The 12,161-nt window shown below is 50.8% G+C and overlaps 1 protein-coding gene across 4 annotated transcripts in view; it reads right to left on the bottom strand.

Annotated features, from left to right (window-relative positions):
• Positions 1–100: 100 nt before the first annotated feature.
• Positions 101–12,161, bottom strand: part of LOC102980075 (phosphatidate phosphatase LPIN1) — a 49,314-nt gene continuing 37,253 nt past the window's right edge. The window contains exons 12-16 of one of the 4 annotated variants that reach the window (XM_028485537.2): positions 10,594–10,686; positions 7,462–7,541; positions 2,161–2,287; positions 746–894; positions 101–379 (exon numbers count right to left, since the gene is read on the bottom strand). In XM_028485537.2, coding sequence (XP_028341338.1) covers positions 289–379; positions 746–894; positions 2,161–2,287; positions 7,462–7,541; positions 10,594–10,686 — 540 coding nt within the window. In that variant the 3' untranslated portion in view covers positions 101–288. The remainder of the gene's footprint in view (positions 380–745; positions 895–2,160; positions 2,288–7,461; positions 7,542–10,593; positions 10,687–12,161) is intronic. The other 3 variants (XM_055082986.1, XM_028485534.2, XM_028485533.2) reach the window with 3 other exon arrangements.

The following is a 12,161-nucleotide window of genomic DNA, read 5'->3' as shown; positions in this document are numbered from 1 at the left end:
TGGTCTACATCCCAGACTACCGTGTCATCACCCGGCTATCTGTGCCACGCCTCAGTATGAACTGAACCCCAACCCCTCCCCTAAGGCTGCCACCGCCTCCCTCCTCTGTCAATTTGCAATTCCCCGGCCACTCCCTTTCTTGCCTTTTGGTACTGAATTCAAATCTGGAGTTGGTGGGATTCAGCACGCGCTCAGGACCCTCCCTGGCCAAGGGGCACCCGTCTTTGTAAGCCAGCCCGTCAGCAAAGGTTCTGTGTGCGGATCGCCGCGAGTACTTCGGCTGTGTACTTACTGGCTCACTTTATGGTACAGCTTGGCGATGCCCTGGTGGGTCCAATCCTTCCCAAGGGTGGGCAAAATGTGGCCAAGAGTATCTGATCTAAATAAAAACAGAGACAGGAAAAATAAAGTTAAAAGGCCATCGCAAAAGGGGGAAAAAAAAAAAAAAGTCATTCTGACTCATCGCACCATAAATGCCTCATGAAAAAATGCAAATGGGACGTACGACTTGCTCCCTGGACGGAAACCCCGAAACTGAGCAACAAAGTCAGGGAGCCACCGCCCCAGAGGGAAGCGACCCCCGATCCCCCACTGCAGCCGTTTAAGTCAAGGAGCTATGGCTCCGCGGGCGGCACCGACCGCCCCAGAAGCTGAACCGCGTGAGCTGCACGATGCCCCAGAAGGAGGGACTGACACGCTGGCTCCAGGCCCCGGGGTCCCACGGCCCCGAGTCGGCGGGACCCACCTAGTGATGGTTCCATCGATGTCAGAGATGATAACCTTATCGTCCCAGTTCCACAGGTAGATGGTGCCTTCGCAGCGGCACGTGCCCTGGTACTGCGTGGTGACGCTGAAGACCACGTCGTTGGGTCCGTTCTTCAACTTCAGGCTTTTCTGAAAGATACGAACTCTGTGTCCGCTGGAGGGCGAGGCTCAGACAGAGGGATGTTCGGTTTCTGTTCCACGAGAAACCGGATCCGGATTTTTTTTTTTTCCAAAGCACCACCCTAGGCCACCCGTACAGTTCTTTCCCTGTCTTGCTCTCGAGGAGGACTGGTCTTTCCGGGACTTGGGCAACCTGAACGCCAGGCCCCCTCGCAGGCCCCAGCGTAGCACAGCTCACCCTCACCCACGCCCCCTGGGGTTTGTAAGTGACAGGCTCTGAGGGTCGCCGCAGGAAATCACAACTTCAGACTGCGATGCGCTTACTAGGCCACGGCTGAGTACGAAGGGCCATGGCCGGGGAGACGAATCTAAGTCAAAGTGTGAAAATACGTTCCCCGAACCAGCCACGAGTACTAGTTAGTACACGGACACAGACGGGAAGAAAGCAGTCGTCTCAGTTATCAGGTACCTCTCATAGCCAGAAGCCCAGAAGCTAGACCCCAGGAACTCACACCAGATTCAGAAGGCAGAATCCCCTCTCAGCGGTTCTGAATCTCGGCACCGGGGCGCTCGCGTGCAAGCCAGCTGGGGCGGGAGTCCAGGTCGCCCCAGCGGCGCAGGGTGTCAGGCCTGACCGTCCTCTTTTCCCATCAGACACCATCACAACTAAGCCTGGCCCCCACGAACTCTCAGGAGAGCAGCAGAGCACAGATACCTGCTCGCTGTCTGCTCCCGGGAAACAGGGTCCAGGGATTAACACTGGTGGTACAGCCGCAGAGCAGAGGACACTGTGATCAGAATGGCCCCCTGCTACCGGAAGCTCTCTGAATCCCATGACAAGTGCTCCATTGCCCCCGGTTCAGGAGATGCGGTTGACTTAACAAACATCTCTGGAAAAGTGGAAAGAGCCCTGCGAGATTCGGGCTCTCAGTCATTCACAGCTCGGGATAAATTCACGCCTTCAGGCCGCCTTCCGCCAACACTTGCGGACAGGAGCCTCCAGGGCAGTGCCAGGGCCGGCACAGGGGAAGTGATGCTTTGGAGCCAGCCTGGACAGGAGCGGACGTGGGGCGCGAACCGGAGGCACCAAAAGGGGGATGTGAGGTCGCGGGGGGTGGTGCAGGGCAGCAGGCAGTTGGATAGAAGAAGGTGCCAGAGCTGAAGCCGGAGCCAGAGCATGGGAGGGACGCCCGCATCATTGAACCCACTGAGTCCAGGTGGCCGTGGCTGGGCCAGTGCCCGCAGCGTGGTGGAGGGGGAGGACAGGACACTCACCAGCTGCTCTGACGTGAGGCGCAGGGTCTTCTTGTAGCTAACACTGGACAGCAGGGGGAGGTGGCTGGTGCTGGACAGCTTGGCGGCCGCGGGCTCCTCATCACTGGAGGATGACTCATGCTTTATTCTGGAACACACAGTGATGTAATGGCCAATTAGGAAGTACATCTGGGTAGCCATTAAAGACGCATTAGGCCGGAATCGATGACGGAGCCCATCGGGTGTCTCCCGGCGCGGTCTCTGGGTGGTCGCTGGCCAGACGCCGTCCCTAATCCTATCCCTGCGGCTCCTGCATCATTCATCCGGGACTGCCTCTCCTCATTCACGTCCCTGTCATCGTCACTCTGCTTTAAACCAAGAGGCCCCCGCTCCTGATGAGCGGGGTCAAGCTCCCTCCTGGCCTGGGAGGATTGGATGTGCACGTCCTCTCTCTTCCCCTGTCCCAGGCTGCTGGCCAAAGCACAGGGAGCCCAAATTTTCTGCACGTCCAAGCTGATCGGTTCCCGGTACACACCGCTCCAAACGCACAAGTCCAGATAACGAGGACACTCCAGGCCTTATGGACAGGTGCCGGGGGAGCCAAGAAAGGCCCCCCGACGCTCCCCAGGACCCCTAAGCAGGCTGCCCCAGGAGCAAGAGCCGCACCTTATTCACCTGCACAGAATCCAGCGCTCCGAGCGCTTCTGGACTCCGCCACGTGGTCGGGGGCTGGGAGGGAGGTGCGAGCGGGAAACAGGCTCATTTTCTTTAAATAGCTCAGATAAGGCTTGTCAGCAAAGAGCTGTTCCCTGGATTCAAATCCTGCTATGGCACAGTCCCCAGCCCAGCAGCACTAGGGCTAGACCTGCTTCCCGGGACCATTTTCTTTAAAAATGCCGTTAACGTCCTCCAAAGTGCTTCGTAAACGTTTGTTAGGCTAAATGGAGAAAGCTAGGCAGCCCCAGAGCAGGCCCCGCCCGACTCCCCGGATGCACGCCTCGCCCCCCCCCCACCCCCACCCCCGCAAAGCTTCTGGCTCAGCGCATCCCTTTATGCAAGACAGGCCCACGGGGCTCCAACTTATCTTTGCATCTCAGTGAACTCCTACCTTGTCCTCCTGCCCCCTCGCCCTCCCTTCCCTCTACCAGGAAATGACTGGGTGGGTATTGCCTCTGCAGCCTGCTGCTGTCTTGCCCCACGTGCTCGTTCCAGAAGCAGTTCCTACAATCCAATACTGCCCCGCACCGGGGCAGACGAGAGGGAAGACCCCATTACACGGCACCCCGCTTCTGTGTTCTTTCTACTGGCTCCTTCCATGTCCAGAATGAGCCGCCCCTCCCCAGGCCCCTGCTCCCGGGGCCCGACGAGGGGCGGCCTGTGGGCTGCGGGCTGGTGGACTGGAGCTCATGCCACCGACGCCTCTAGCCACCGTGCCAGCCGTGGAGGACACAGCAAGCAGCCCGGCCCCCGCGCTCCCCGGGGCTTTCCGTCTAAACAATCACAACAGAGCTGGACAAGTGCTATGCTAAGAAGGCAGAGGACATCTGAGAGTAGCCGGACGAGGGGCCCAGGAGCTACACAGAACAATCTGGGCTGCAGTCACAGACTTGGCCATCACGGGGACACAGCCCTGGTGAACGAGCCGTGGAGACAGGTGACTATGTCCACGGAGAAAGAGCACGTAGCCTAGAATCCTGGTCGGTCCGTGGCGGGGTTGAGCTACAACTGGATGAATCTACACCTGTGACGCCGGGGGCCGGTTCTAGGTAGAGTGGAGACCCGAGAAGCCCGGGTTTGAACCCCAGGAACTTCAGGCTGTGTTATCCTGCTCAGACTATTTTCTTTCAGACTAGATTTCCTCATCTTACAGTGCAGGGGAGCAAACGGCAACCCACCGACCAAGAGATCCCGGAGGCCGGCAAGTACGAGACAGAAAGAAGTGGACCGGGAAACAGGCGTCCCGGGAAAGGCCTTACAACCACAGGATTCCTCTCTGGGCCTCGGTGGCTCATCTGTAAAATGACACAAAAGTCCCTTCCCCTTCCGAGCCCTGCCAATCCTACAAACAACGCTGATCCTTCTGAATCGACAGCCTAGAGGTTGGTTTTCAGACAGACGGGTACACGTGGTCCTGGAGCCAAGCAGCCTGACCAGCGCCTGGGTGGGAACCCAGGAGATGAAGCTACAGGCCCCTCATTGAATTGGAAAATGTTTATGTTCCACGCAAGCAGTTTGGTGGGAAATGAGATCCAAATGTGAACTGAAGCTCTCCGTGACAACAGACTGTGATGTGAGCCTCTGCTGGTGGGATGTGGAAGCAAGGCAGAAGAGCTCTTATCTCCATCTGCTGCTCTGAAACAAAAAACCAAAACCCCTAGATCGGTGCAGCACGCCACGTTTGAGGGAGCGCAGAAAGGAAAACACAGATACACAGAAACTGCAATGGGAGCTGCACACCTCAGCTGGCGGTGCCGGCTTAGGGCGAGGGCACAGTCATCTGTGGACCCGGCCACCCCCTTCCCCACTCCTGCAGCAGTCCTTAATGTCACTGGCTTTGCGGCGTCTGCAAGGAACGACAGAAAGAAACAAAAGGGCTCATCTCACTCGAGTGCCTGTGTTCAGCCGAGGAGCTGTGAACAACATTGAAGTTCGCACTTGTCAGTGTACAGTTTTTGATGGTATTTTAATGACTTGCATGGTGACAAGCTGTTTGCTCAATTATGAGACTTCAGGGACTGTTCTGTCAATCACAAGTCTGTCAATTAGGAAAGCACTCCGACACTTTTTTTCAGTCAACTGCATGAATCTAATTAGGCGACTAGGATGCCAGTAAAAATGAAAAGATGTACATACACTGCTCGGAAGACTTTACACGAAGACTTTTCAGAACCTCAAATCCTCTTCGCAAGAGTCAATTCTTCGTGTTTCAGGTTTCATAAAAAAATGTAGCCTGACTAACTAACTCAGAGTGGCCAATAGTCAAACTCTTTCTATCTAACAGGGCAGAGCGTTTCTGTCAACACCTGAATAGGGTGGTAGCAGATACTAAGAAAATCCGAAGCGCTTCAGATGGACTGTGTCAGCCGGCGTTCCAGCTCAGGAAGAGCTGCAGAAGCGCCCTGCGGCTCCCTCCACCCTCGGCCCACCGGGCGGCCTCCGGGAGCGGTCACGTGGCTGGAAAGGAGAAGAATACACAGCCCGCACCAGCCACCATCGTGTTCTGTCCCTCTTAAACCTCTCTGAGCCCCTGGCCAGCCTTCCCCAGGTCTCAGACTGGCATAACGCAGGCCGGATTTGGCAGACATCCTGCGTTTGGCCCATATTGTGGAGTATAATTTTAAACACTTGCAACTGCACGGTTAAGATGAGCCTGTGTCTTCCAGGCCACCACAGAGCCACCCTCCTGACCGCAGGCACAGCCCACGTGGCCTTGTTGGGTTTTACGTTCTGCACCTCCTTTCTCGTGAGGCTGCCGTGAGGATTAGATGAGCCAACACCTGCGGTGGGGGTGTCAGTCTCGTGCCCATTTCACAGATGAAGGAGGAAACACCGAGGGGCTGATGAATTCGCCAAAGATCATAGAGAAGAGTGACAGAGTCCCAGCTCATGCTTCCTCTTCTGCTTGGAAATTACTGCAGGACAGAGAGGGTCTCAAAAAGAGCCCCAGGAGAGCAGGGTATTTCCAGTGCAGCCAAACTGCTGGTTTAAACTGCTCAGGACAGAAGGGTGGCATCTTTGCTTGTGTCTCCGTCCCTGGCCGCTCTGGGAACGGACAGCACGCTAGTTCCTTCCCTCAGATACGGAAAGGAGTTTACCCAAAGCCAGGACTCCAAGCCAGATCTGCCTGACTCCAAAGTCTGCCGTGTGCACCCTGCTGCTTCAAACACCCACTTACCGAAAACCCACTGCCTTCTATCCTAGCGGCCTCCTACACCCCCTCAGGACTGCGCGTTCTTAGCCCGAGCTCCACCTGCCTTCTCCCCTCCAAGCTCACTCAAGGTACACTCAGAATTCCAGGTTGGGAAGGTATCCAGATAACCGTGCTGGAAAGCCCCTCCCCAGAGAATGAGCCAGAGATGGAGGGTGAAGATTGGAAAAGAAACACACAAGCTCTTCAACGCTGCTCCCTTGGCCAGGGCAGACCGGCAGGGGGTCAGGTGGGAAGGAACAGCGCCAGGGCACCACCAGGGGGAACAGAAAGGGTGTCGTCTGATAGCATCCCAGCTGACAGCCGGCCCTGCCATGCAGAGTTTTATCAGGTCCTGCATACTCTTCTCCACAGAGGACAAGAAAGGAATCAGACTGTTTCCTACGTGACACCTACATGAGTTTCTATTTCCAACGATGAGTTCTAGAAATAAAATAGTTTAAGATACAGAGCTATGGCCAGGAATCCAAGGACTTGAAATCTAAGCCCGCCTCCCCTATGAAACAACAATATACTGGAAAAAAAATCTCATCAGCTCAGTAATAGCACATTTAAGACATGCCTGCTCTGGGTCAGCCACTGGCTTGGCCTCTAAGCTATAAAAAGGACAGAGATATGCATCTTGCCCTCAGTGAACATGTTAGCATTTTCTGCCTGCTGAATAAGACACGCAGTCCTGGGTCTCTCAAGCACAGGAATACCGGAAGGGTGAGGTCATAGGTAAAAGGTGTTACACTCGCTCGGATCACTCAGTGTCGATAGGCAATAACACCGTCGAATCAGTGGGTGATGGCGTGGCCCTCGGAGTAGTTACCCTCAAATCCCGTACAAGCAGGTTACCCTGAAGACAAAACGCGACTCATACGGGTCCGTAGTATCAAAATCCAAGGTCTCCTACACCAAGTTAATACGAATCCCTATCAGTACTTAGAAAAGTGTGTCCTGGTAAGTGTTTCAACTACGTAAGTCCTGCTAAGGGTCTAAACTATAGAGAAAGGCAAGTTCCTCCAGAAGGGCAACTGGTTTTCATGCCACTGTTAATGCTGTTCTTCATCCTCCTCATCACTGTTTACCACCACTGCTGTGGTCACCTTCTGTAAACCGAGGGCCAGCACATGCCAAGAGCACGGAGAGCGCTCGTTACGTTATCTCACGCACGCCTCACGTTTACTTTGGAAATTCGGTATCTAAGGGGCAGACGCGTCCATCTGATTCATGGGAACGACAATTTGAGTAAATTGCTCCAGGTCACTGAGTAAAGGACGGAGCCAGGTCTGCCACCCGGGTCCGTCTGGTCCAAGGCCCGGGCCATTCGGTGAACCCTACCAGCATCTGTGCCTCGACCTCAGACACAGAAAGGAGCCGCAACACCCCAAGGCAACCTGGCACTGTACCTGGTGGCCGTGCCCAGCTGTGACGGCTGCTCCCCAGTTCTGTGGCTCTTTCCTGCCAGGCACTGCTCTGGCTTACTTTCCTGGAGAAGAAGAAGACAAAGAATCACGGACACACCAAAGGGAAACCACGTACACAACCACTGGCATTCTGTGACGGGCTCCCCGAAGTCCAGAGCAGGGCCCCGATGCCCTCCCCAACGGCACGCCCCACAGGGATGGTGGGTCCTAGTTTCTCCTTTGCTTAGCCGTCTACAATTAAGCTGAGAAATATTTTTGACAAAAATAAGTCTGTTTTCCATAAGTATTCTTGGCACCAAACCAAACTTCATAATCACTGTAGCTTATGCAAATGCTTTATCAAGGGCTGCTTGGATACGCGAGGGCTTTCAAAATATTTTCTTATAATTGCTGATAGAAATGCCTGAAAATATTTTCACACCATATTTTGCCTGAGAAAAACACAGGCGCATTCTCTTTCTCAATACCGCATGCTCTTAATAGAAGATGCTCCTTTGATGTACTGGAAAGAGCTTTGGAATTCTAAGCGCTCTGGGCCCAGTCCTGCTTCCCTGGCTTAGGAACCTCGGGCAAGTCGTGCAACCTTTTGGAGCCTCGTTTCCTCACCAGCAACACAGGGATGATGACATGCCTCTCCTAACGCTGCCACGAGGACCACGGAGATGGCTGCACATAAACACAGAGCCTGGCCCACAGCAGGCAAGGGAGGAGGAGAACATCCACTAGCCCCACAGACGTCACAGGAAGTCATCACAGGCCAGACAGGTGTGTCAAAGGACAAAGAATTTACAGTCAAATTTCATGATCTGTGGTCATTGGGTCAGGGGGTAGAGACTGATGTTTTTAATATGAATAAAGAAAATGAGCGATAGAAACAGTGTAACAGGGTGACGAGCTGAACATCTGATGGGTACAGGCTACTTTCAAACATTCTTTAGCTTTTTATAAGCACACAAATAATTGATGTGAGAACAGGCCCAGTAATGTTTAATTTATCTGTTGAGGCAGGTAACTTAGCCGCCACTATTAACAATTCTTTATTAGACCAGCGCAAAAATGTGTATCTATCTGAAATATATTTCAGGTTTTTAAGAGATTTCATAACTCTTCCTTATTGCATGCCGCATTCTCCTCAGTTCCATCTAACGAAACTCTGGACACTCTGCAAAAATAGGTCTCTGAAGTAGCCTGCTTCTCAAATTCTCGAACATTCTGCTCTCCAGTAAGAGAATCAGAAAGGCCCCTTACACTTTAAGTCTCCTAAAGGAAAGCGCATGCTTGCTCTACCGTGTTTATACCCCTTGGAGATAATGGGACAGTCAGTAAAGCTCAGGTATGCCAACAGAAAATGCCCAAGAACAGTTTTACCTTGATGACACACTCCCAACAGACTCTTTCCCTTTGAGCTAATGAAATAAACAAACTGAGCTCCTGGGATTTCTTTTACTCTTATAATAACCGACTTGACCGCTGCCCTTGGGGTTTCTTCATACTAGATTCCAGAAGTATAATCAGCATTCCCTCAAACATCTGCCGAACCCCTGCTCTGGGTCCCAAAACGGGTACTCGGGAGACCACAGGGATCAAAGCCACGAGCACGTGTGGTCTCTGCCTTCATGGAGTTTAGGGTCTGGAGGGGACAGGGATGTTAATCAAATAGTCGTACTAATCGGTGTATAATTATAAACGATGAGAAAACCTGTGAAGGAAAAGCTCACAGGCAGGGTTAGGAGAGCAGAGAACAACAGACTAGACTAACCTGCCCAGAGAGGGCCATTTGAAGTGCTAGTAAATTAAGTGAAGAAGGGTGACAGGGGTCCTCAGAACACTAGGCAGAGAAATAACACGTGCAAGAGTCCTGGGGTAGAATGTACTTTCAGCCAGGGACCCCAAAGCACAGAGGGCAGCGGGGAGAATAGCAAAAGGTGAGGCTCTACAGAGGCAGGGGCTAGGATACACAAGTCCTGTAGACCATGCTAGGGATACCGGTCTTAATTATAAGAGCGCTGGGAAACCACGGAAAGCGTTTAAGCAGGGAGAAATATAAATGGGGCCATTATGCCACATAGACCAATGCCAACTGCAGAGAATGAGGAAGAAAGGGCAAGAATGGATACAAAAAGACCATTTGGAAGCAATCCTCGGAGGGAAGGTGGCAGCCTTGAGGTGTGGGGTGTGGAGCTAGAGAGAAATGGAAAGCCTGAGCGATATTTAGGACGGTAAACTGACAGGAGGGGTGAGGGAAGAAGGCAGTACCAGCCTGTGGATGGACAGTGGTGCCATTTTCTGACGGTGGTACAACAAAGGAAGAACTCTAGAGAAAACCATCAGATCGATTTCAGAAATGACGAGTTTGAAGAGCTTGAAGCATCCACGTGGAGATATCTGCCTAGTTGGCTATCTGATAAACGGACATGGAGTACAAAACGCCCTCCTTGTTAATAAAAATGGAGTCATCGCATGGGCGTGAATGAGGTTGCCTGGGGAAAAACAGGCAGTTGAAGCAGAAGAGAAGGCTCTAAGACAATCCTTGAGGACCCACGTACAAAGGGGCTGAGCCAGGGGAGGAACAGCCCCCGAGGCGGCAGACCAGGCAGACACACTGGCTCAGAAGCCAAGCAAAGAAAGTGCTTCCAGAAATAGGTTGAGAGGTTGGCAAAGATCTGAAACAAATTATAGGCATTTATAGAAATGGAAACCAAAGCCACCGAAGTGAAACGATTAATGGGAATTAGTCTAGGCTGTAAGTCTACCTCGTTAAAACTGTTCTCACAAGCAACAGTAAGATATTTAACTTAAAAAAAAAAAATTTAAACATCACGTTGAATCTCTTCTTTTTACAGATGAAGACACGTTACAGAGCAGGAGTGACCCAACCACGGCCCCCAGGCTGAGAGGTAACAGAGCCAGGAGGTGATGGCAACTCTGCTCACCGCGCCGGGCCCTTCTCCACCTCCCCTCATTCTGTGCTGCCTTTGCGTACCCTGCGGCAGGCCTGACTCTTGCACACTCAGTGATGGCTTCTTTCACTGACACGCGCGTGAAGACAAACCCTACTACCCAAAACCAAAATTCGCTGAGCTAAGTAGGAACGCTCTTGTTTTTCAGACTCACCTCTTTGATTGTGCTGTTTCTTCCCCTCCATGAAAACCACCATCTTCCTCCCTTTCTGGGCATCTTATCCCTCATGATAGATTCCACCGTGGCCTGTTTTAAATGGATGGTAACATAAATAATGGAACCAAAAAAAGATCAACTTATTTAGCACATTCAAACCAAAAGACACACACATGCAAATTAAAGTAAAATTAAAAAAAAAAAAAAAAATCAGAGAAAACACAACATACTATTTGTGGATTAAAAATTTTTGAGAAGCAAAACCTAATGGAGTCCAAAATTACATTAAGATAACTTAAGCATGAAGACTTAAGAAGATGTTAAAGGAATAAACAAACAACAAATAAAATACAACACAACAACAGAAAAAGAAAGCATTGAAAATCATTAGTGATTAGTCAGACCAGAAGTTTTCAAATTAAAGTGGTTTACTGATTAAGATATTGTTATTCTCAATAAGATGGTTATAAAATAAAAAATGAAATGATGAACATGAGGTATAGGGGAAACAGTCTTCAACAAAAGGCAAAATGCACAGGATCTTTTTAGGAAACGTGAGTTTCCAAATTCTGGCACACTGAGTATTAATAGATGCATTTGATTTAAAAGCTCAAGTATTACGAAGAAAATTCATACTCTTGCCCTAAATAAATGCCAATTGAATAAGTGGCATTTATTTAAATGTTAATTAGTAATTTTCTTTGTAAACCAACTGTACTTTAATAAAATAAAATTTTTTAAAAAAATAATAATTTTCGGGCTTCCCTGGTGGCGCAGTGGTTGCGCGTCCGCCTGCCCATGCAGGGGAACCGGGTTCGCGCCCCGGTCTGGGAGGATCCCACATGCCGCGGAGCGGCTGGGCCCGTGAGCCATGGCCGCTGAGCCTGCGCGTCCGGAGCCTGTGCTCCGCAATGGGAGAGGCCACAGCAGAGGAAGGCCCGCATACCACACACACAAAAAAAAAAATAATAATAATAATAATAATAATAATAATTTTCTACGTATTTCCAAAGAACAAAATAGCCATCTTGAGGCTAATTCCAGGACCAAGGTAAATGTTATCTAATTTCCTTTCCTTGGTTTACAGAACTATCAGGTAGCTGATACCTCAGCTAGTAATGAAAGAAAGATTTAAGTCTTTCAACCGAACGAGTTGCAGGTAAGTGGAAAGAGAAGTAATTCACATATTTAGCCTGATGTGTACTTCTTTCTATCATTTAAAAATCCCTACCTGACACAAAAGAAAACCACAAAATACGCCAAAAAGCAAACCATGCATACCCAATTCACGAATAGGACAATTCATGAAGATGTCAATTACCCTATTCCTATTTCATCCATAAATATAACAAAACTCCAACTAAAAAAAACTAACAGGATTCTTTTCAAACCTAGACAAACTGATTCGAAAGTTCAATTAGAAAACAAACAAACAAAACTCGCCAAGAAAACTCAGACAGAATAATAAGTAGGCATGAGCCTTAATAAAATTTATTTTATTAAAATACATTTGGGCTTCCCTGGTGGCGCAGTGGTTGAGAGTCCGCCTGCCGATGCGGGGGACG

The sequence above is a fragment of the Physeter macrocephalus genome, unplaced genomic scaffold (genome assembly GCF_002837175.3).
Source record: "Physeter macrocephalus isolate SW-GA unplaced genomic scaffold, ASM283717v5 random_435, whole genome shotgun sequence".
In the NCBI taxonomy this organism is placed as follows: Eukaryota; Metazoa; Chordata; class Mammalia; order Artiodactyla; family Physeteridae; genus Physeter; species Physeter macrocephalus.
This window is presented reverse-complemented; position numbering and strand designations above follow the sequence as displayed.